Source organism: Molossus molossus, unplaced genomic scaffold, assembly GCF_014108415.1.
Source record: "Molossus molossus isolate mMolMol1 unplaced genomic scaffold, mMolMol1.p scaffold_m16_p_6, whole genome shotgun sequence".
Classification (NCBI taxonomy): domain Eukaryota; kingdom Metazoa; phylum Chordata; class Mammalia; order Chiroptera; family Molossidae; genus Molossus; species Molossus molossus.
In genome coordinates this window covers 74,690,408-74,716,704 of record NW_023425399.1, presented here as the reverse complement: position 1 = coordinate 74,716,704, position 26,297 = coordinate 74,690,408, and the positions used below count along the sequence as shown (strand labels likewise).

General features: G+C 34.0%; 1 protein-coding gene across 3 annotated transcripts in view; it reads right to left on the bottom strand.

The window, feature by feature from the left end:
• Positions 1 to 6,828: 6,828 nt before the first annotated feature.
• MIB1 (mindbomb E3 ubiquitin protein ligase 1) overlaps positions 6,829 to 26,297 on the bottom strand; it is a 143,930-nt gene continuing 124,461 nt past the window's right edge. For 2 of the 3 annotated variants that reach the window (XM_036244201.1, XM_036244202.1), the window contains 7 exons: positions 26,047 to 26,208; positions 23,378 to 23,559; positions 20,951 to 21,143; positions 15,549 to 15,627; positions 13,703 to 13,816; positions 11,908 to 12,008; positions 6,832 to 9,067 (listed from right to left, as the gene is read on the bottom strand). In XM_036244201.1, the coding sequence (XP_036100094.1) occupies positions 8,927 to 9,067; positions 11,908 to 12,008; positions 13,703 to 13,816; positions 15,549 to 15,627; positions 20,951 to 21,143; positions 23,378 to 23,559; positions 26,047 to 26,208 (972 nt within the window). In that variant the 3' untranslated portion in view covers positions 6,832 to 8,926. Of the gene's footprint in view, positions 9,068 to 11,907; positions 12,009 to 13,702; positions 13,817 to 15,548; positions 15,628 to 20,950; positions 21,144 to 23,377; positions 23,560 to 26,046; positions 26,209 to 26,297 lie in introns of all 3 variants that reach the window. The other variant, XM_036244203.1, reaches the window with a different exon arrangement.

Sequence of the window (26,297 nt, the reverse complement as noted above, 5' to 3'; positions counted from 1 at the left end):
TAAAGCCAAATTTGTTTTTAAAGGACAGTAACTATTGAGTTCATATAGAGGCAACATGGAAGTGGGAAGGAGCTGTCATAGTGAGACCAGGTAGAACACTTCTGAAATTATCTAGGTGGAGATGATGGGAGTGGAGATGAAGACTAGATTCAAAAGCTATTTCCAAAGGAGCAATAACAGGATCCAGCAAATAACTAGATGTGATAAAAAGTAGTCAAATATGATTTAAGTTTCTACTTTAAGAAACTGGGCAATATTGGAAATAGTCTATTTAACATTGAGACATAATAGGTTTGAGATGCCTGCATATCTATTCATTGCCCAAAGGAATTTGGAAATAAGACTTTTGGAATGTAGAATCAGGAATCTTCCATACATATAGATGATAACTGAGCCATAGTAATGGTGAGATCATTGATATAGAATACAAAGATTCTGTAAGAAACAGCATGTAATATACCAGCACATTTATAAACCAGGATTATCATTAACACTTTCCTCTAGGGGTTCTCAACCTTCCTAATGCCGTGACCCTTTATACAGTTCCTCATGTTGTATGTGTGCATATCTGCATGTGGGCGGATCTGCCTGGAGAAAATAGAGGAGCTGTGTCTTTCCGATGGTCTTAGGTGACCCCCCTGATAGGGTTGTTCGACCCCCAAAGGGGTCGCAACCCACAGATTGAGAACCGCTGCAGAGCATTCAAAATTTTAAGCAAATTATTTCCTTTGAGTCATTCATTCCACATTCATCAACTAGGAACTACCTACATATCACTTCTGTTAATCTTGGTGGATTTAATTAACCTCTCAATGGAATCATCAGTTCTCTACACCTACTGTTGAGAACATTTTCTCTACCTATAGAATATTTAGTAATATAAACCCAAATTCCCAACTATACCTGTGGTGGGCAGAATAATACCCCATCCTCTCAAAAGATGGCCATGTTCTAATCCCTGGAACCTGTGAATATGTTACATTATGTTATGTTAGGAATATGTTATGTTGTGCTATGAATGTTATATGTTATGACAAAGGGGAATAAAGCGTGCAGGAATTAAGGTCATTGATCAACTAAAATTGAAATAGAGATACCCTAGATTATCCAATGCTACAACAAAGATCCTTAAAACGGAAAAATGGAAGAGGTAGGAAGAGGCAATGTCAGTGATGCAAGGTGATATTCAACCACCTGATGCTGGTACTGAAGATGGAAGGAATTGGACCACCTCTAGAAACTAGAAAAAGCAACAAAATGTATTCTCCCCAAGAACATCCAGAAAGGAACAGGCCTGGCAAAACCTTGATTTTAGCCCAGGGAGACTCACATCAGACTTCTGACTTCCAGAACTGTAAGATCATAAATTTCTATTGTTTTAAGCCACAATGTTCATGGCAATTTATTATAGCAGCAATACAAAGCTAAAATAATACTCTTGAACTAAAACATACTACATATTAAGAGCATATAATCTTTCTGAATGTCACTCTTCGGTGTGGTTTGGCCATGGTGAGGAATAAAAGGCTCTCTGATTTGATTGTTTTCCTGTTAAATCAAAGTTAACTTCACCCACAGAAGCTTTTCCCAAACGTTATGTAATGTTTCACTTACCATTTGGTGTTTTGTGGAAATAAGGAGAGAGAAGGGAGATAATACTCATAAATACATGAGAAATAATGAATATTTATACTGACTTGAAAATCCGCCTCTCAGCCTAGCTGATGTGGCTCAGTGGACTGAGAGATCCTAGTTCGATTCCTGGTCAAGTCACATGCTCAGGTTGCGGGCTCCATTCCCAGTAGGGGGAGTGCAGGAGGAGCCAATCAATGTATGTTTCCCACACTGATGTTTCTAGCTCTCTCCCCCTTCCTCTCTCTCTAAAAAAAAAAAATCAATAAAAACATATTTTAAAAAAAGATAAAAGAAAATCTGCCTCTCAGAAAGCTGCCACATCTGAGAATGCAAGTTCCTAGTATGAAGGGGCACCTAAAGCATGACATTTGATTAGAGCAGAGGTTTTCAACTTTTTTCATCTCATGGCACAAATTACTAAAATTCTACAGCACACCAAAACATGTATTTTTTGCCAATCTTACAAAAAATAGATATATTTTTTATTCATTCATACCGATGGCTATTGTTGTGTTGGCTGTTGTCATTATTTTATTTGACAATCTAGGGAAAAGAGGTCAGTGCCCCTGACTAAATAGTCAGGTATTGCATGCGGCATACCAGCTGAAAAACGCTGGATTAGAGCATCGGTGCAAAGGCTGCATGGCCTAAGTCTCATTGATATGTCACTGTCTTAGCAATTGATGGTCTCTTTCCTGGTCTTGTCTTATAAACTTACTTACAGGTTTATCTTTTTTTTATCCTTACCAAAATAAAAATTAGTTTATCAACTAGTTTTGTTACAAAGAGAAAAACTAGTATTATAGAATTGTACACCAAAACCTATATAATTTTATTAACAAATATCACCAAAATAAACCCAATAAAAAATAAAGGGAAAAACTACTAGCCAAATGATCATTCTTAGGCAATGAATTTATCTTCAGATTATTTTTGGTGTTCTATTTTAACCCATGCACTTATTCTATCTTATAAATGTCTACATTGCTCTGAGATACACCATTTAGAAGTTTTCACTGTCAGTAAGTTTGGGAAATTCCACACTATAAGACAAACTAACTTCTGTACAGAATGAGTAACTGTCAATGATAAAAAATATATATATAAATCAATTTTCTACAATGGCTTTATTTTTAAAACCTATACAGAGTTTCAATTTAATAAAATATTGCCACAAAATATCTAATTATACAGCAACAGAAAAACAAAAATACAGTTAGAGGTTATCCAAAAATAAATTCACAATTCTGAAGTGGAAATACATGTTTTTTCCAAATAAACAGTTTTAAAAGATTGTTTCAGATGGTTTTCCTCTTAAACATCCGAGATACACATACTCAATCTTTTGAACTCAAACTAGATAACCTCTCAATAACTTCACAAATAAGTACTTCTATTAACTTGAGAAATAATAACCCTCAAACCGCTCAATTACTAACTTAGTCATTTAAAATGTACTCTTGAAAGTAAAATCTACATCAAAGTTTTGAAGAGAAACAAAATTTTTATAGAAAAAGTTGAGTTTTCCTAACTAACTGATTTATTGTCTATCAAATTATCCTATTCAGGCTACTTTCACAATATATCTTAATCCTGAAAGAGTGCGAGGTGTTCAAATATGAAAAGCTTCTTTGGCCCTTTAGATAGAGGTACCTTAAATGTAAACAATTGTAATGAGATCCTTCTAGATGTGAACATCGGTATCTTACTGAGTTGGAGATGTATGTCCTGTTTCTTAAAGACATCAAAATGTATTTCCTAATAAAAGATTTGATATACTGACATTTGTTTTCAAATGCCTTAAGAATCAAAATTCATGTGTATGTCTATAAAGAATAGGTTCAAAAGATCAGAGGAAAGCATTATATAATGATATTACATCATCGGTTTTATTAATGGTAAATGCATTTATTTTTAAAAGCTTAGCTCTTGCTAAGCACCTTTTTTAAAAAAGCTAATAAGAATCATTTGTCATACAAAAATTATATTCATAAACAAGACTTTAAATTTAATCAAGTGAAACCTAAAAACCACTGGAAAAATATAGAACAAAGCACTGCTGAATCAATTAAATCGCTTTCTATCACTGAATATACTATATTTAGAATGACACAAGCATACTGAACTTAACAAAAACAATTTTGTGGATTCACTAAGTCAGACTAGCATAAGAATGACATGCGATTCCTGATTTCCACTCCCACCCCCAAAATTTCTTTTAAATAAATCATTTGAAAAGGTCTCTTTTTCATTTGAGAGGAAGACCATCTGTGTTTACCAAACAGATCCTCATTTCATATTAAAATGGCAAACTGAACCCTATATCCTCTTTCCAGATGCTATGTATACATGACTTTGCATAATGACTTAACATAGAATTACTTTTTCTGGTAACAGTGTCATGGCCATAAATAATCAGTTTTTAAAAACAAATATCAAGTGCAAATCTAGAAAACTTCCTTTAAAGAATTACCCAAACCCAGCACACATACAGCATCGCTATTACACCTTATAAGTTTAAGCAATACACCTTATAAATGTGTGTAGGATAATACATGTACACTATGCCTTCTATAAAGTTTTAGTAGTGTTGCCAAGTTAATAATTCTTTCAAGGCACTGAAGAATTATGTAGATGGATTTTCCAAAATATAATGACCAATTGTTTCAACTGTTAAAAAGCCCTGAGTCAGAACTTTCGATAGCTTCTGAAATTATAGATTTCAGACAAAATGGCACATTTGTTTATTTTATAGAAAATTACAAGACCATTTTGCTTTTTGGAGGAAAGAAGTCATTTTTATGAAACAAAATCAAATAGACTGTACAGGAAAAGTAAGATATCTGGCAATATTATCTTTCTTACACATTTTATACATGTCAATTACAACTGTAGTCATGGATTTAGGCACCAAATTGATGTGGCCAGTCACCTTTCCTGTACCTACTGTTTAAATCCTCAACAAAATAAAAATTTCAATTTTAACCTCAGGTTTCCATCTCCTCCTTAGTCACAAATATGAATGAATGTTGGAAAAATAATACTTTGACAGAAAAGGAGGTAGAAAATGCTAATGTAGCAACTTACAATTTTAATTCATCAGCTCCAATATCTAGTTCATATTTTAATACTCTAGTTTCACCCACTACTAACCATTTATTAGTAAACTGAGGCTCAATCTAAAGGATTCCCCCTCACTGTAGCAAAGCAATGTACACATGAGACAACACTGAATAGTTTTTTCCTCAAATTTAATGTTTTGAAGAAGTACAACTGTAATTACTAATACTATTATAGTTTTATATATATGTTAAAGTTCCAAGGCTATATATGACTATCAAGTAATATCATAAAGCATTCCTATCATAATAGTCAAGCAAATAAAATTATGTTGCTTTTTGAGAAAAAAATTTTGAAAGTTACATGTCGACTTAAAGACAACTGACATTTTCAACAAGGCACACATAATTTGTGAAAATCGTTTACCTTCCTAATTTAGTTTAAGTTCAAAGCTAAATTGATTCTAATGTTTAAAACATGTTTCTTCCCTCTGGTTCAAAATGAACTCACAAACCCTTCCAATTAACAAACATTTAAAACCTACTCAATTATGACTGATAATTGTAAGGGGTAGGAGAAGAAATTCTCTCATCTCTCAAATTTTAGGAACTTGATGTTTACCATGACTTTAGATCTTGCAAACACTAACAATTAAGATACTTCAAGTATTTTTTTTATATTTAATCAAAATTCTAAAAAAAAAAAAAAAAAAATTCTGTTCCACTGTGGGGAGGAGAGGAAGGAGCTCGTTTAATGGGTACAGAGTTTCAATTTTTCAAGATATGACTGTTTCACAACAATCTGAATTTACTTAAGACTACTGAATTGAAAACAGTTAAGATAGTAAATTTCATGTTATGTGTTTTTATAAACATAATAAAAAAATGCTAAAAATTATATTCCAAAATTCAAATTTTACACAAATAATTACTATGAAGTATGTTAGACACTCTGAGAAGATAAATGCTTTTCCTTTTGGATTTTTTAAAAAAGCAAGCTGTATTAGAGCCTATATTATCCACAGCAATGTCAATTAAACTACACTGAAAATTGGTTGAAAGACTCTTTTTTTTATTCAATTAAATACATTCTTTCCACTTACTGCTTTGATGAAATCCACATGATCCCTTTTCTCTCTAATTCAAACATGACATTTCTTATTTGCTGAAACCCCCAACTGTTCTCCCTATCCCACCCCATTGTTAATTCTCTTGTTCATAAATTTAATTAATTCCTAGTGCAAAAGGGTACAAAATTTGTAATAAACAAAATTTAAAAAAAAACAAAAACAGCAATTGGGCAACACAGACTAGAGTGTATAGTTCTACCATGTAAAAACAAAGCAAGCTTTGAAATTTAAATTGGACAAATCTTAAGCAGCATGCATTTAGATATGCTAGAATGGTCTTACAGGCTAAAGCCATCAAAGATATAAATTTAAGAAAGTTACTTTCAACATTATCAATTAATTTTATGCTTCAGTAGCTAGCTGGTCAGTTTGCAATGTTTAAAATTACAAATAACCAAGCATAATTCAGCCAGTTAAACGAAACACTTGTCGAATATACTATTCCTATACCAATACAAAATGATCTTTTCTTGAAAAACCTTCTTGATCCCAGCAAAATTAAATATGTATATAGTATAAGCAGTAAGACTGTTAAATTATGTGAAGAAAAACAATCAGAATAGCACCACCATCTGATATGTTGTATGTTTTGGGTTAACAAAGCTGACAAACCTAGAAGAATAAAGGAGAAAATGTGGTAGAAGTGAGGGGGTAGAAAGAAGGAGTCCAAATACTACTTACTGATAACTCATAAAACATTAAGAAGAAATGCTATCAGTACCTTTGGATCCATTTCTGTCTACATTTTTTAATGAATGCATGTCAGTTTTGTAAATGATTCCAGGAAAAGTAAAAGCTCTTTGAGGTGTAATATAAAGAGATGATAATGAGAAGGAAACACACCTAACTGGTACTGCTGCAAATATAATAAGAGGTAGCAGTTTCACAGAGTTAGAGGAAAGTCACAAAAGTTCTTAATTTTATTCTCTCTTACAATCCCAAAATAAATTTAAAATAATTTTTCAGGTGCTTGAAAATGAAAATAGAGAAACATTTTGTATTCAGTAAATTTCAAAGTGATAAAAATACAGAAAATCCACTAGTGCATAGCACTGTAATTATAGTTGACTTTATAACTTTTGCTATAGTCTACAAGTTATTATATTTTTAATATGTCAGAAATAAACAAGTCTGGAAGATGAAATTGCCTTTTAGGAATATATGTTTTAGCAATGCAGCTCAGAAGACAAATAAAAAGGATTTAAGTAGAGCTCGAGACCATAAAATCCTCTGGTTGGCCAAACTAAGCATGAGTCAGCCAGGTGCCCCCTCCTTACCAGCTGATCGATCTACTGGAAAAGAGATGGGTGGCATAGGAGAAAAGGAAAATCCTGACGTATGCTGTTTTCATATCTGAAAGAGCATAGCTTCTCTTTAGGTGAACATCATCAGTCAGATATTCTTTTTATAACTTCAAAATATGGCTTAAAAATAGCCTTATTGGCCCTTTATTAGATAACTGAGTAGAATCAATAAAGTTTCAAATGTAAATTTATAAAAAAAAATTTTCATTCTAAATGATGTTACTCAGCTAAACACAGATATGAAATTATCAAGACTATAAAATCAGCCAGTAAAGTTCACCATTGTTTCCTCCAGGACTTGCAATGGCAGCAGCCATTAAATAGTCAGAAATATGATGCTTTGAGGGCTAAAGACTTTGTACTTTCAAAGTTTCTGTAGCAGAAAAACTGACTTAATCAGATTCAGAGGGGAAAAACTACAGAAAAGATAACTACCCTCAGGAATAAGCTTATACACAGCATATAGTAGACACTATCATAAACAGCTGATATCTTAATAACTTAGCAGCAATAAACCCCAAAACATTTATGTGCATATTCATCCTAAATAAGATTACTCATTCAAAGGAGAGAAAATGATTTGACTAAAGTCTAAGTTTGAGTTAAAAGAAATTTACAGGTAATCGAATACATTTCTGTAAATGTCCAAGTCACTTTTTGTAATGTAAGTATTTATTTGTAGGTTATTTACTATGTCTTGGATATTGTTGACAGTTTAATATTCTCATCTGTAGGTATGAAGAGAGACTGTTTTCTTTATAGTAAGCCTTACTATCTGAGAGAATGGAAGCAAGGCCTAGCATCAGTATCATTGTCAGAATGAACAGATGTGGAGAAGAAAGGATTGCTGACTTTAGACAATGCATTGTCCTCAGATCACTGGAGTACTACTATTCAGTACATTAAAAAGGCTGAATCAAACCTCAGAGGCCAATTAGGAGACTATCACTTCACTAGAAAGATCAAGCTTGGATAAGTAACCCTAAGGGAAACCAAGGCACACTTTTCATAGGCATTTCTTTAAAGGCTGGCTGAACAAAACAGTGTATAAATTAATATAAGAAAGGCAACCATTAATAGCAGTTAATGGATACTCTTTGCCTGAACAGTTTTCCTCCCTTGAGTTTCCCACTATAATTTTTCCTTTTCATGTGTACCAGCCATTTTGAAATTGGCAACTGGATTCAAGTTTCCTTTTCTTTTCAAATCTAGAAAATGAGCTAACTGCAAAGCCATTATTTTCTCACTCTATGCTTCCATTTTCTCTAAGAATTCAGAAACAATCATTTGGATAACTTTGTTATTTTAAAAAGAATTCTCTCTTCAATATTCCTTTAATATATGTGACAGAATGGTTTGACTTGCCCCTTTCATTTGATAAATAACTTTTCTGAGTACCTGTGTCAACTCACTGTATAAAATCATGATAAAGGATAGTAGATTATAAGGAAGTCTATCTTCTGAAGTCTAACAAATCTGTAACAGGAGATCTTTAAAGGATTTTCCTCCTTGGTACATTTTCCCCTTAGCCAATAGTAAATTACCTATGAAGTACATGGATTTGATATTTCAAATTAAAACAAACAAACAAACAAACATAAACAACCAAAAGGGAAAAAAAACACAACTTCAAACACTGGTTTATAGTTTTTGTTCTGGTACATTTACAGTCTAATTAGAGTCTAGTAAAGAAACTATAATATTAAAAATTAATTCATTAGAACCTCCAACTAGCTTAAAAGCTTACTAAGATCTCATGACCAAATACCTTAGCTAACAAAACACACTGAGTTTCTCGTTAATACAAAAGGATCCTTCGTTCAATAGCCTTGCGACAAATGGGACATTCACTCATTCGGTCTCCGCAGAGCTGGCATGTTCCATGGCCACAGAGGAAAATCATATTCTTTAGACGATCCAAACACACAGGGCACATTGTCTGGAATGGGAGATAACAAATAAATTCTGAGACACTTTATATTTTGAAAGTATAACCTGTGATAACTCTGTAACATCATTTTCTTTTGTTGTTTTAGTCACATAATCTTTTGTTGCTCAAAATTTTTTCTTAATTTTTAAATAGTTAAAACATCACTCCTATAAAATAGAAATACTGGTTGTACTGTCAGGACAGTATAAAAGGCACTACTTAAAACAAATGCTGAAGAAAAAAATACTATATAAAACAAAACATCCATATGCCAGATCTAATTGAGAATGGATGCATATAAACAGCCCCATTCAAGTCTGATTCAGATTCCCGAATTCTAGGTACTATGCTTTTCTTGTATGACAATAACACATGTATCAAGCCTATTGGGAAAGGGGCAAGTATAGAGAAGTCACTAAGAACACATGCCAAGCACTACCATAGAGGAGATACAATCTCAGTCCTTTTATTAGTCTCACCTTAAAAAAAGAAAAGAGTTTTAGTGGGGTTAAAAACTTCCCCAAAGTAAGCCATAATGTGAATTCAAGTCACGTGGCCCCAGACCTCTTGCTTTTAAACATTACACAGCACTGCATACTATCAATGCATATCCCCTTAGTTAAAAACAATTAGTCTTAACTACAAATTAATAAATGTAATTTCATAAACTCAGAAGAATTTAGACATATGACAGGTATACTTATGTGAAACACCCTAGAAAATCACATATTCATTCACAAAACACATTTTATATTTATAAAAAGATATTTTACCTTAATATACAGTATTATTTCATTCTGAATTATATTTTCCCCAAAAAACATAGAAATGAAATTGTTAAACAAGAATGTCTAGATTAATAAAACAGACCTAAAGCCTACATAAAAATGTAGTTACCAACTTTTATAATACCAGAAATCACTGTGAAAAAAAAAGCACACAAAGAATGAAAACGTAGCCCTGGCCGGTTTTGCTCAGTGGTTAGAGTGTCAGCCCTCGGACCAAAGAGTCATGGGTTCGATTTCCAGGCAAGGGCATGTACCTTGGTTGCAGGTTTGATCCCCACCCTGATTAGGGTCGTGCGGGAGGCAACCAATCAATGTGTCTCTTTCACACTGATGTCTTCCCCCCGCCCCCCTTGGGTGAGAATAAAACTAAAAATTCAAAATTAAAAAGAATGGAAGTGTAGTCTAACTTGCTGACTCCACTCTTTTAAAGTAAGTTTTCACATTTACTATCTTAAAGTTTTGAAAAACAAAGTTGTAGAAAATAATATTTTTTATTTTAAAAAGCCAAACCAGCTTTTTAGTATCATTAAAAGTTTCTTTTCTGTTAAATTTTCAAGAGTTCTAGGTAATTAATAACTCGTATTTCCAAAAATAAACACACCTGTGCACCCTGGGTTAAGTTACTTTGAGTTCCGTAAGAGCACATGCAATTAATTAGTCTATCAAAGAGACACTGGGGTAGTAGAAAGATTGGAGATTTAAAATAAAAAGGACAGAGAGTTATTCAGATGCTTTCTCTTGGTAACCTTGAAGGGGCCCTGTAAGAAATCCCATCATTCCTCAGAAAATTAATTTCGTTTCAAGTGTTTAAATACTTTAATAATGAAATATGGTAATAAAAATAATTTAAGGAAGAAGAAACTTCTTTGAATGGTAAACTTTGGATAAAGGTAGAGCTGAGTTATTCTTTTAGGATCCATATAGGGTGTCATTATTTATTATAAGAACAATTTTAATTTGCAATTAGCAGATAAAATGTTTTTCACAAAAGGTGTGTCCAAACATCAGTTTTACCTTTATATAAGTTTCTGTGGAAAAGGAACTGAGATTCCAAGGAGCTTCAAATTTTTGAAAACACTTTATTCTATACTAGAATGAGCTAAATATGTTCCTATTTTAATACTCCTACATTAAGAACTTGTAAAGTAAATTCATATTTATCTTTACTTATTCACTATATAACAAGTATTACTAGGTGCTGGATTTCAGAAGAAAAACTGGCCCAATCAGAATTTTCATCTTTTCAGATGGGTGTTTTAAATTCCTAACCAACATAAACATTTAATTCTAAAGTAGTTATCACAAAGGTCATTAGTTATCCTGGGTTACTATCTATTAACTATGCTACATTCTTACAAATTTAAATAGAAAAGACAAGTACTGACTCTAACAACTGCATGACAACACTGATATAATTGTCTACTACAGAAATAACACCGCCCTGCTCTATCTGAAGATAAATGCAAAAATGTCCTTGGGTGAGGATAAAAAAGAAAAAAGAAAAAAAGAAACGGAGTATCAGTACAACACTCTAGAAACTTTTCTTATGCCTCCTGCCAGACATCCCAGCCAAGAAACTACCCTTGATTTTAAACACCATCTGTATGATTTTTTTCCAAGTCTGCATCCCCAAACATATCCTGTTTAGTTTTAATAGATAATGACAAAGTTTTCTGTGTTTTTATTAACTTACATTCCTGCCAGCATTGTGAGTTATGGCTGCTACATATTCTGCCTAAAAACTTGACACTGAGTTTTTAACACTGAGTTTTTCCCACAATCTGGTAGGTGGTAGAAGGTACTTCATAGTGGTTTTAATTTTCATTTCTTTATTGCTAGTGTGGTTGAGCATTTTTTCATGTTTATGGCCATTTGTGTGTTTCCTATTTTGGAAAATGCCTGAGTAAATCTTTTAATCAGATTTTACCTGCTGAAAATATTCAAATACTACAAGTGATATATTAATATGAACCATGCCTATTATAGAAAACACTACTCACTTTATAGAAAAATATGAAATGCAATTCTTACTCATTTTTACCATGGAAAAAGCATTATTACCTGCTCTTTAATGTCCTGTAACTGCTGCTGCAATTTCTGCACATCTGCATTGACATTGGTATTATCCTTGTCCTTTTGTAACACTGGGATGTTTCCACTTGCTATAATATAGATTAAAAATTCCAAGTTATGACTGTTTTGACACAATAATTTTTTATTTCTAAAATTATTACTGTTTTATTAAAAACACGCCCTGGCCAGTGTGGCTCAGTTGGTTGGGTGTCATCCTGTGCACTGAAAGGTTGTGGGTTTGATTCCTGGTCAGGGCATATACCCAGGTTTCAGGCTCGATCCCCAGGAAGGGATATGCAAAAGGCAACCCATCAATATTTTTTTTCTCTCCCTCTCCCTTCCTCTCTGTCTCTAAAAATCAATAAAAAAAATATTAAAAAAAAAAAAAAAAAGCCCACAAAAGACTATTATTAGAATCTTCTTTAGATACTGTTTTCACATGGACGATACAGTCATGACACTAATGTTATAATCATGTTACAGTCATGACACTTCATTTATAATCCTCAAAAAAATAGGTTTACACATTACTTTCTAATCATATTTTACACAACTCAGACTTTTGAGTCTTCCAAGACTTACTTTCTTCCATTGACAAGCTCACAAGTAGATTTTATGCTTACTTTCCCTGTTCCTGTATTATATAAATCCAAGAAGACAAGCAGCACAGCATTTTAGCTAATGTTGGCAGCAAGCCTCCTTCCTTTATCCCTAACTCTCCTTGTTAGTGATCTGAGATGAGGAACTCCATGAAAGAAAGATCAGTGGTCTACTAAATAGAGGAACATTTTTTATTTTACTTTTCTTAATCTCTAGATCTTTGGTCCTTTTACTCTAATTAATCTATCTCTGGAAATTATATTCTGCTCTACTGGTAATATAGACAAAAAGCCCCGGGAATAAGTAGTTACACTAATGTTTTCCTCATCAATACACAGACCAAAGAAATCAAAGATACCATCCAGCTTATATCTAGTGCAAAGATGAAAAATATTTTTACATAGCTCTACTAATGAAAAGGTTAAAGGTAAATAATTTACTTTTCATCATTCCACTTGTTCACTAGGTTATACTTCAGTTTATCTACAGTTACTCTGTCCAAATTATTATTATTCCATAAAATGCTAAAATGCTCTAGGTAAATTTGCTAGATATAGGATGAGATTATTACTTTTGTAAACTAAAAAAAAATAATTTGTAATATGATGTTCCCCCAAGAAACACTAAACCTCATCTTAAAAACAGAACAGCAAATTTTCTTTAAGCAAGAATACAATAATATTCTTTATATCACAGATGAAGGTGTCTTAAAAGACTAATGTTTAAAGTTCTATAATTATGCCCTGGCTGGTTTTGGTCAGTGCTTAGAGCGTCGGCCCACAGACCAGAGAATCCCGGGTTCGGTTCCCACTAAGGGCATGTACCTCGGTTGCAGTATGTCCCTGGCCCTGGTTGGGGTCGTGTGGGTGGCAACCAGTTGATGTGTCTCTCTCACATTGATGTTTCTCTCTCTCTCTCTCCCTTCCTCTCTCCCTCCCACTCTATCTGAAGATAAATGCAAAAATGCCCTCGGGTGAGGATTAAAAAATAAATAAAAATAAAGTTCTATAATCATATCACAAGCTAGAAAATTTTCAGGTTTCTAGTAATGTAACAAGAGCAAAACCCTACCTGTGTCCTCTGTAAATTCAAGTCATATACCTTATGTTTTACAAGACCACAGAGAGAAGAGATGTTCAGGAAAGTCGCAACAAGAAGGATAATACTTAAGAAACCCACTTACAGATATCGTCAGTGGCATCTTCTGAACTTTTCCCTCCACAACACATAATGAAAGGCACTCTTCGTTCAACCACTGCCCGACATTGCACACACTTTTTCATCAGGTTAGCACAGTCTGGAAAATAACAGTACACTTCTTACAAAAAAAGAACATGAATAAGAAAAGGGCTGCCTTTCTCTGCTCATTCCTAAAACTAAAATTTAACACTGAGATAAACTACATCCTGCAAACCAAACCCAACCAGTAGCCTATTTTTGTAAGTAGAATTTTAATGGAAATTGTCCAACCCATTCATTTATACAGTCTATGGTTGCTTTGTCACTAAAATGGCAGTTAAGTAGTTGAAAAGAGTTGAGGAGTTACTATAGAAACCACATAGCCCGCAAAATCAAAAATATTTATTACTTAACCCTTTAAAAAAATTGCTAACCCCACACTACGAAAACTTAAATAACCTGAGCTCTTCTAACTTAAAACAGAATTATCTTTCTACATACACTCTGACAACTGATCATAGGCATTATACCAGTCTTTGGTAAACAGAAACAATTACTTGTGGCAGAATGTTACAGTAGAAAGCTTTGATCCTTTCTTTAGTTGACAAGCTGCCTATCAGAATAAAAACAAAAACAAAAACAAAAAAAAACAAGGCTAAATGAATCTAGGCTAATGAGATTTATCTACCATACAATTTGTATATTATGTTAGATATATTAAAAACCAGTATCTAGCCCTGGCCGGTTTGGCTCAGTGTTTAGAGCGTCGGCCTAGAAACCAGAGAGTCCTGGGTTCGATTCCGGCTAAGGGCACATATTTCGGTTGCAGTTCATCCCTGGCCCCAGCTGCGGTCAGGTGGGTAGCAGTCAATCGATGTGTCTCTCTCACATCAATGTTTCTCTCTCTCTCTCTCTCCCCCTTCCACTCTGTCTGAAGATAAACATAAAATTAATTAATTTTTTAAAAAACAATATCTATTGACTGAAATATTTTATAATAGGAGACCCCATGCTTTTACCTTGAGCCCATTTAAATAAGGTATAATTTGTTAAACGTGTTTAAAATTCTTCACTGACAAATGTAAAAAGCAAAGGGAAGAAGAAAATATTAATATTGAACTGAGTGTGAACTTGAAAAGAACAAGAGGAATATATAAAAGCGAAGTTTAAAATATCTCTTAAACTTTAATATTATCCTCACGAAGAAATGATTTCTATAAGTTCTCTTGACATAGAGGTTAAATTAAGAATGGTTAGGAAGTATTGTCTGTGTCCAGGGGTTATACATATATGCATTTAAAGTCTTTCGTTAATCTCTTCCCATCCCCTTCCCTCTCAGATTCATCAGTCTGTTCCATGCTTCAATGTCTCTGGATCTGGGTGGGGAGTGGGGTGGAGGGGCTCAAGGAGAGACATCTGTAATACTTTCTACATTAAAGATAAATTTTTTAAAAAAGAATGGTTAAGGAGGCTAGAAATTATAACCCTAATTATTGCTGTGGGGAAATTATGCAAAAGAAGCAACATTAAGGTGAAGACAAATAAAGATGTGCTAATTTTATATATAAGAAAGGGCTAGACAAAATGTTTCAACATTCATTTTTAGAAATAAATTTCTAGTGTGTGTGAGAAGAGATCATTTTGTGCTTAAACAAATAAAATCAAATTCAACCTAGTGGAATCCAGCATATTCAGTCTTCTTTAAGGCTCAGGAGCAAGGAGGAAAATAGTAGAAAGAAATGTAAAATGCTAGAGGCCCAACAACTTTTATTGTTCATGAGTTATCAAAAAATTTGTTTCATTTTCTATTTTTATAATAATGTTGAGTAAGTTTTTTATAGGCTACTTACTCTCACAAGCACACATGTGTCCACATGGTTGAAAAAGAACAGCTGCTTTCTTGTCTGAGCATACCACACATTCTTCAATCTACAAAAAAAAAAAAAAAAAAAAAAAGGTTACACAGCACAAGTGTGAACATCTACAGATAAAACTCTAAATTTCTTTTGTATCCAAATGTATTTGCTCTATAAGGAAACACTCTAGGCATGAGAAATTTAACATGTACTTCTCTATCCTCTACTCTCCTGGTTCCTCATTTTCCCTGCTTAACAGGTTCTATTCTCCACTTGTCTCTCTACCTGTCCTAAAGAATGATAATAAAGCCCTGGCCGGTTTGGCTCAGCGGTTAGAGCGTCGGCCTGTGGTCCTGAGAGACCCGGGTTCGGTTCCCGCTAAGGGCGCGTACTTCGGTTGCAGTTTGTCCCCGGCCCTGGTCGGTTGTGCGGGTGGCAGCCACTCGATGTGTTCCTTTCACATCGATGTTTCTCTCTCTCTCTCTGTTCCTCTCTCTCCCTCCCACTCTACCTGAACAAAAAATGGAAAAAAAAAAAAAAAAAAAAAGAATGATAATAAAAAACTCCATTTTCTCTTAAGTCAGGACAACCAGACTAGGCTTCAATTTTCTTTTTTGCAAAAACTACTTTGGGGAGAAAAATTAAAACAACAAATGACTGATATTAAGATAGATTTCTAATATCAATAAAAATTTAGTCCTGGCCAGTTTGGCTCAGCAGTTAAAGCATCGGCCCATGGACCAAAGAGTTGTGGATTCGATTCTGGTCAAGGGCACATACTTAGTTGCAGTTCATCCCTGGCTCTGGTTGAGATTGTGCGGGAGGTAACCAGTCGATGTGTCCCTCTCACGTCTTTCACTCTCCCTTCCTCCCTCCCACTCTATCTGAAGCTAAAAACAGAAAAATATCCTCAGGTGAGGATTAAAAAAATAAAATAATAATAGTAATAGTAATAATAATAGTAGTAGTAATAATAATAATAATAATAATAATAATAATTTAGCCAGTCTAGCCAGACTGCTAAAATCCAAGGGGATTTTTCTGTTTACCCACATCTAAGGAATGCTACCTAACACATCCCTTTCCAGGGCTTGGTCAATTCCCCAACACTGGCTGGAGCCCAAAATTTTGCACTATTCTTTCTCTCTGATCTCTAGAATTCCACAACCTATTCATAATTTCTCTCAATTTTACCTCCTTTTCATCAATCTGAGTTTTGAGTGTATAATTATTTCTTAACTTTGGCTCTGGTTTCTTTTACACCCACCTCACTGCCTTTGGCTTCATATCCATCTTTCACCTATTCTTCTCTCTTCTGACACACATTCACATTTTATCCACATCTTTTGTCATTTAATATTACTGTCTAAAAAGTGATGACCACCACTCACCTATACAACCAAACACTGCACGTATGCTCTCTCTCTGGACTGTTCCAACTTATACAGTTATGTGCAGATAGTTTATATAGTTGTAGCAACAGTGGAAAGCAGTAAGACATGGTTGGTCAAAGTATTTATATTCCTAGATTCAAATTTCAGTTCTAGTACTAACAAACTGCCTAACACTGCTGACCTGCTGCTTTAAAAAAAAAATTTGAATGCTACTGAACAATCCTTCTTCACAGGGTAGTAAATAGCAAATTAGAAGATAGGGAGAGTAGTTAGTTGTCCCTTATTCAAGCATACTCTTGAACAATTCTAAATATGAAACAGTGAGGGCCTTACTGAACTATGATATAGCACTATGGAGGAGTAGAAAGAGTTTTGAGAACTATGTAAGAAAACTTGATAATGAATAAAATGTGGGGGAAGAATGGTGAAGAAGTCTAGCTTATTTGCTAAGTTTCTGACTTGACTAATTGATTCCAAACAGTTGAAAGAAACTAATTTCAGTTTCCTGCAGCTCATAGGACTAAGACCAGGGTATTCTTTCCACCTCTAGAATTACACATCCAGGCTTCAGTTCTATTCAAGGTCAGATTGCAGTGAAAGGGATGGTTGCCTTCAGTATAGCAATGCAGCTCCAAACTGCAAGCACTAAGCAGTACACCACCAGAATTGGGGGGGGGGGGGGGGGGGCAAAAATAAGAAGACCCTATTGGGTGGCTAAGGGACCCACAGCCTGAGGTAAGTATACTAATTTTTCATAACTCCCAACAAAGGTTTTCCTCTCTCATAAAGGAAACTGGCTAGGGCTGAGGATCATGGCTGTTTCAAAGGTACATCAGTCAGTCATCTATCTGGTTGGCTAGTTTACTAAACAGAAAAGCAGGCACAATCTGGGTAAAAGAAGAAATGAAAATCCCAAATGTTAGCAACTGGAAACATGGACAAAGTTTCAAGAGCAATGACAGCAGGGAGGAGAAACTCTGACTGATCTAGCCATTTATATGTAAGGAGCATTTTCCTAAAATATTTTAAGAACTGTAATGCTAAGTATTGATGAAAGATTAAAATGTGACAATAAAAAAAGAATAAATGAAATGTTATGTGTAATGTGTTTAGTTCAATGTCTAATATAAAATCAGTGCTCAATACATGAAAATTCTCTTCTCCTTTCTATGTAATGATGTGCTGGTTTTTTTTAATGGTTCCTAATGCAACTGTTCATGTATCTGAATTGTTTATAAAGAGTTCAAAATAATCTGGCAAAGTGATCTAATTATCATTTACTTACCTAATCCCCTATTACTTAAAAAAAAAAAAAAACTTTATAAATGTTAACTTTTTCTCTCTTCTGGAACTTTTCCTCAGGTTATATTCCCAGCAATGGAATTACTATATTAAATCATGATTATTATGAAGGTTTGTGTATATATAGTGTCAGGATGGTCTCAAAGCCACGAAGCCATTTATTCAGCCTCCAGCAGTATTAAGAGAGTGCCCATTTCCCACTTCCCTAGATAGGAGGTTTTTGTTTTTTAATTTATTTCCACTAATTTGATAAGAATGGTTAATAATAATTTTTACATTTGCATTTCTTCAACTGCTAAAGAAACTAAGCTTGTTGATTCTTCCTCCAAATACTAGTTTTATAATTTATCTTCGTTGAAGATGTGCATTACCATTTAACCACTTGGGGTCACTATTTCTTCATCTTCAAAGGCTCTGCAATCAATCTGGCAAATGTATTTGGTGAGCATCTTAGTTTTTGTAGTTTTCTACAGGTTTAAAAATTACTAGTTTAAAAACAAATGGAAAGCTTACTAATTCTTGGAATTCAGAACTGGTCTAAAAAAAATAATGACAGCATATTTCTTCCACTCTACCTCCCTGTTCTATCAATCCCTCCTCGTAGACATTGTTTTTCATTTTGTTTGTGTATCAAAACAGGGACTTAAAAATCAAGAGAACTGTATTAAGATCCAATTGTTCATGTACTTCCTAGAACTTTGGTTTTTCCAACTGTACATACTAAGCATTGGACTAGAAGACAATAAGGTCTATTCCATATCTGAGATTCTGCTTTTGACAACCAGGGACTCTAAACTCACATCACATATCTTAAAGCACCTACAACATCCTATATGGCAGAGTAGCTCTTAACCTAAGTCACAGATTGCCAAGAGATTACAAATTTTTAGCAAAAAATTATCATATACATCTATGTCTTGAATACAAAATAAGTGTTCAATAAAGGTTTATTGAAATAGGGCTTAATATAACAAAAAGTCTCAAGTACAGAAGAATACACAGACCAAGCTAAAAACAAGAGAATGAATGGCTTAGGTTTTTATTCTTTCAGATTCTTTCCCAAACTGTTACTCTGTACGCGGCTAACTAAAGTAAATTATAAATATCAAGTAGAATAATCCATATTTATTTATTAAGCAGGGCTCACAGATAGTACAGATAAAATGCCAACAAAGTGCCCAGTGTACAATCAGTGTTGTTAGTTCATCCTCCTCACCTTTACCAATAAATTAAGTAGCTACACACACACTCCAGTATCTCCTACCCAAAATTAACTTCCTTGTATTTTTTCCTATGCCAATTACCAAAGTTATACAGTGATACCTCGGTTCTCGAACGCCTCGGTTTTCGACCAAATCGGTATTCGACCAGGAGATTCGAGAAACTTGTCTCGGAATCCGAACAAATATTTGGAACTCGAACTTCCGAGATGAGCCGAGTTGAGCCGAATGGCGTTCATTCGGCCCAGCGCGCCTTGCTTGCGTCATCAGTGTGAGTGCAGAGAGAGAGTCACGCTTTGTGGAGTCACGCTTTCCTATTGGTTTCATTGCTTCGGTTCTCGAACAATTCGGTTCTCGACCGTCCTCCTGGAACGAATTATGTTCGAGAACCGAGGTATCACTGTATTCATTTGGATCATAAAATCCTCTAGTTTTAGAGGGTTCCACATGAAAATGTGAGAAGCACTGGTAAGATAACACCTTTTAAGTCACTGTCTGCTAATTCATCAGGAGAATTAGTGCCAGCTCCTTTCTAATTAATAAAGGTTAATAAATAGCTTAGAAAGCGTAAAAGGAAAAGTGAAAAGAATAAAAACTAGAATGGAAAATAGAGTATGAACTTCATCAATGAAACCAAAGAAAATCAACATAACTTTTGGGTTAAGCTACTCACCTTGAGAGAAATCATTTGTAAAAGAAACTTAAATTTCACTTTACACACATACATTAGGAAAAACTAAACAAGAAAATCAATTATTTCAGTAAACCAAAATGAGTAAGATGGTAAAATTATGATAAAACACTGAGTTACATGGGAAAAGAATAAAACCAGTAACCCAGAAAAGAATAATGCTTCTCAAAAAGCAAAAGGAGTCAGACAAGATGAAAAGTTCAGAGTAAATACAGAATTTGGCCATCACTAATTGCAGGATGATCAAACTTATTTATTTGCCTCTGGTGGGAAACAATACAAAATGAGTAGCATCATCTGTGACGTTTTCTTGCCAAAAATGTTTAAGCAGACCCTAATCAAGCCATTAGACCTACCTTCTAGTTTACAGGTAATACAAAGGATAGAGAAACAAATTAATGCTGTGATCAAACAATCAAATAAATTTAGGATGTGTGACATTCTAAAAAAAAAAAATTATGGCCTTTTACAAAGAAATAGAAAACAGTTCATGTACTCAGAAAAGGGGCAATTTATAAGTAACTACAATACAAAATGGAACTAGACATATCTTTAGGTTAAAAGGTGCTTTGAAAGCAAAATAATAGATTATTTTTAGTGACTATAGTTTACATATAAAGAAGGAATCTCATAAATGGTCTCAATAAATATATAAATTATACATTCCTATATTTAGAATAGGAAAAACAAAATTAAACAGACACATAGCACCATATAATCTTGTTTATCATTAATAGTAGTCTCAAAGATCTCACAAAATGATAAAATGCTATATTAAAAATATATTACCTTTGTCCTGGATTGAACTTGTTCTTTACAGATGAGGCATTTCTTGACTCGCGGAGAACATAAAGAACAGGTAGCAATATGTCCACATGGGCCAAAAAGAGTATCTCTCTTCATATCTGAGCACACCATACACTCTTCTAAGGTTTCAGAATCATTACTAATCATAGAAGGACTTCGAGAACCCACTTGACCACTAAAAAAAAAAAAAATTCTAATCAAGCCTATCAGAATATTTATATTACAAATTCAATAATTAAAATGTTTTTAAAACATCTAGAGAACCATTTGTATATATAAAAACAGCTTTAGTATCTGTATATGAAAAACTGTATACTGTATTTTTCTATTTATATACATCTCTGCATCTTCATGTACTTATAGTACTATTCGAATTACAAAATGAAGTCCTCACCCAATGGAAAAGGGTAAATCTGAATCTTCTTCTAACAAAGAAATCAAAAACACTAGTTAAAAATTTCACATACATAGTTTCACTCATAACTTGCTTTACCTATATAGAATTAGCTGAGAACAGTATAAGAATAAAAAAAAAAAATCCTAACTAGAGTTCATGTTAGTTATCCTAACTACAGACAGGATGAAATGAAGCATCATCAGAGTCCACAACTCACAGGGCTCTTTGGAAAATATGTCACTGCAGCTGCTATTCAGATATTTTTCTTTTCTTTTCTTTTCTTTTAATCCTCACCTGAGGATATTTTTCCATTGATTTTTTTAGATAGAGTAGAAGAGCCCTGGCTAGTTTGGCTCAGCGGTTAGAGCATAGGCCCACAGACCAGAGAGTCAAGGGTTCAGTTCATGCTAAGGGCATGTACCTCGGTTGCAGTTTGTCCCTAGCCCCGGTTGGGGTCGTGTGGGTGGCAACCACTGGGTATGTCTCTCTCATGTCGATGTCTCTCTCTCTCTCTCTCTCTCTTCCTCCCGCTCTATCTGAAAATAAATGCAAAAATATCCTTGGGTGAGGATTAAGAACAAAAATAGAGTGGAGGGAAGGGAGGGATGGAGAGAGAGAAACATCGATGTGACAGAGACATATCGATTTGCTGCCTTTCCTCATGATCCCGATGGGGGCCAGGGATCAAACCTGCAACCCAGGTATGTGCCCTTGACTAGGAATCAAACCCATGATCCTTTGGTCCATGGGCTGACTCTCGTAACTGCTGAGCCAAACCAGCCAGGGTCAGACATTTCTTTAAGTGTCCCTTTAGGGAGCAAAAATTCTATTATAGAAAGTCAGAATCCATCTATAAATATAATGATAAAAGACATACAAATACATACATATGACCAACTACAGCTCTAGAAAAGGAATACCCTGTTTCTACTACAATCTTCAGAAACTCAATCTTCAGAAACACAAAGCAGTTTCATCTCAGACCCTAGTCTTAAAGTTATTACTGCAGTGATTATAGTGCCTTGAATCAATATATTTTTTAGGCACATTCTGTCATTTTGTAATAGAATTTTAGGTTCCTTAAGGATACACTTAAGAAATGTATATAACTCATTATATTAATTTCCCTAAAATACTGCTCTACGCATGGATTCCGAAGAGATGTCTTTTCATCACTACACAAATTATAAGAGAGGTAAGAGAGCACAAATGTCAAGGGACAACTACTGAAATGTTCAATGACAAAAACCAGGTATAAAGGGCATCATTTGGATGAGAAACTAATAAGATATACCTTTTGTATGTCTATGATCTCATGAGAAATTTAGTTTTATTGTAAATTAAAAACACTGTCATATTTTACTTTTAGAAAAGAAGACAATGTGAAATGATCATTCTTAGAAAAAAACTCCATCAGAAAGTGATTCATTCATTTGTTCATGTTTTCAATTCTTCTTTGATACTTACTGAGTGCCTATCAGGCACTGTGCAGGGTGCTAGATTATTAGAGTTTGTGAGAGATATATCCTGTTGGAGAGTGGAGTCAACTGCCTTTCTTTGGAAGAGTCTATTAAAAATTTTAAATACACATAACCTTAATCAAAGCAATTTCACTAGTGAGACCTTTTATTATAAATTCCTCTAACATATAGGAGTACTAGAAGATCAGAATGGCTTAGAAAACATTCTTAGAACTTAGTATACATAAAGTATATTTAATAACAGAGAATAGAACATGAAATAAGAGACATATTCTCTATAGGAAAATTTTTAAGAACGAACGGGTCAACACAAAGATAGAGAAAGAGCATGATGTATTATAGAATTGTATACTTGAAACCTATATACTTTTATTAACCAATGTCAACCCAATAAATTTAATGAAAAATAAAAGGGAAAAAAGATGAAGAACAAAGACAAAAGCATGTTCAAGTATTCAAGTAATCTATTATGAAATGACATGATACTTTATGTATAGAATATTAAGTTTTATGATAATAAATAATACAAACCTGACTTTTTCTTTATGACATTTTGCCAATGCTTTGCAGAGACTTGGATCAGGACAGAGATCAAGTGGTGATTGACCCTTCTTATTTCGAATGCTAAGGTCAGCACCATTAGCAGCCAAGAAACAAGCAATGGATGCTGCACTCTTTTTCTCTGCCCCCTGGGTACCAAGTCCCATTATTAACTGAAATCAAATAAAAAAAGAGTCATTATTTTCCCTTTAAGAATCTGTTATCAATTCTTACCACCAAATTCAGGGTGGAGCAAAAGTAGGTTTACAGTTATGAGTATGTGAAACACAAGAGTTTATTCTTACTATTACTTATTAATTATTGTATTATTTCCCATGCAAACAACTGTAAACCTACTTTTGCCCCACCCTGTATATATACATATATATGTGTGTATACGTTATGTGTGTGTATATGTACATATATTAATATGTATGGGTCTATTACATATAAAAATATATGTCTGGTATATACAGTCTATATAAACATGGTGGACATTTATAAGCTGCAGTCCTAATATCCATTCCCCCTTCCCCTGTAGCTCCACTTTTCTCAGGCATATAGCTTGAGGATTGGCATACTCTCCACTTTTAGAGGTGGACCAATGATGGCTCAAACCCATCAGATATCAACCTCTCTGTGTGATTAGCTCAGGAATGACACACAACCCAAATCAGGTCAATTAAGACCAATAAAATTCAAGAATAAGACTTGTGATTCAGATATTAAAGAAATAGTACTTTCTTTTCTACTCAATTCAGTTCTGGAGCTGCTAGGAACCAACTTGAAACAATAAGGGAAGACAAGTGAGGAAAAAAAAAATACCTAGGAACTGAGCCAAGAAATGGAGAATAAAACAAACACGTCTGTTATCATCTGAATTACTGACTCAAACATCTTACTTGAAAATAATTGTTAACATTTATGAAGTGTCTACAATGAACCAAGAACTATTTAAAGCACTTTCCATGAGTTAACTAATTTAATTTTCACAACCTTATAGAGACAGTTACTCCCTTCCTCTCATTTTAAAATGAGAAAAATGAGGCACACAGAGTTAGAGAATTTATTTATGACCATATAGAAAGGCAGCAATTCTCAAATACTTTAGTCTAAGAACCCCCTTACATTCTTAAAAATGATTCTCAAATTCATATGGAAAGGTGAAGTACTTAGAATAGTCAAATAACTTTGAAAAAAAAGAAAAAAGTTAGAGGACTTATACTACCTAATTTCAACATTTATTATAAAGCTACATTAATCAATCCAGTGAGCTGGCATCATGTAGCTAAAGACACAGATCAATAGCTGAAGGCATAGATCAACAGAACAGAGCATCTGATTCAGAACACTCACATACATGGTTAAAACTGATTTTGAATAAAGATACAATGGGCGATTCAGTACAAAAAGACAGTCTTTTCAACAAACGGTGCTAGAATAACTGGACAGCCACAAGCAGAAAAAAATAACCTTTGATCTCTATCTCATTTTTTAAAATAGTTTTTTTTTTTTTTTTTTTGGTTAATCCTCAGCCAAGGACATCTTTTCCATTCATTTTTAGAAAGAGTGGAAAGCAGGAAGGGGAGAGAAACATCAATGTAAGAGACACATGGATTGGTAGCCTCCCACACTTGCCCCAAGGGGCCAGGAATTGAACCTGCAACCCAGGTATGTGCACTCAACTGGGAATCAAACCCATGACCCCTTGGTGTGTGGACCAACGCTCTAACCACTAAAACACACCAGCCAGGGCCATATCTCATTATTTATATATTTTATATATATATATAATTTAACTCAAAATGAATCACAGACCTAAATGTAACAGCTAAAACTTTATAAACTTCTAGTACAAAACAGAAGAAAACTTTAGTGATCTTGAGTTTGGCAAAGATTTCTCAGATAGAACACAAAAAGCAGAAAACAAGTTAAAAATAATATAACAGACTTCATCATATTTAAGAACTTCTGCCTTAGGAAAAAACATGTGCATATCATATATCTGAAAAAGAAATTGTATTAGATTATATAATAACTCTCAAAACTCAATAGTAAGAAACAGCTCAACAAAATAATGAACAAACATTCATCAAACAGATGTGGGTGGCAAAAAAGCCAATGAAAGTATGTTCAATATCAGTAGTCACTAGGGAAACACAAATTAAAACCACAACACATCTACTTGAATGTCTAAAGTTAAAAAAAAAAAGAAAGAAAGAACCAAGCAACTACTGATAAGAATGTGAAGCAGCCCACCCGATGTGGCTCAGTAGAATGAGCTTCATCCCATGGACTGAGAGGTCCCTGTTTGATTCCTGGTCAAGGCATATGATCAGATTGCAGGCTTCATCCCCAGTAGGGGGCATGCAGGAGGCAGCCAATAAATGTTTCTCTCCCACATCAATGTTTCTATCTCTGTCTCCCTAAAAAATCAATAAAAGCATTAAAAAAAATAGAATGTAAGACAATATAGTTAGCACTGACTAGTATTTAGTTCATAAATAAATTTCTACATATGTAGCTCCGAGAAAATATTTTATCTGATACAGGTTAAATCAGTCATAAACATAAGATCTTGCATTAAATGATGTTCAATATCAGTAGTCATTAGGAAAATGATTTTCAGTGGTACTGAATTAAAGAGTATTTTTACTCACTGTGTTTTTGGATGGCTCCCAGGCAGCATCGACCTTCCCCACATCTTGCATATCTTGGAGCTGACGTAGCTGAGACAAGGTGTGATGCCTTAGAGCTTCATGCAAAGGAGTATCTCCATCCTTATCCTGAATATCTAATTTGGCACCTGCACGGACCAAAAGCTAAAAGAGAAAGACATCTCATTTTGCTAAAGTATCCCCACCCACAAGAAAATTACAATGTATCTAAAGAAATAGCGAGAGAGCCTACC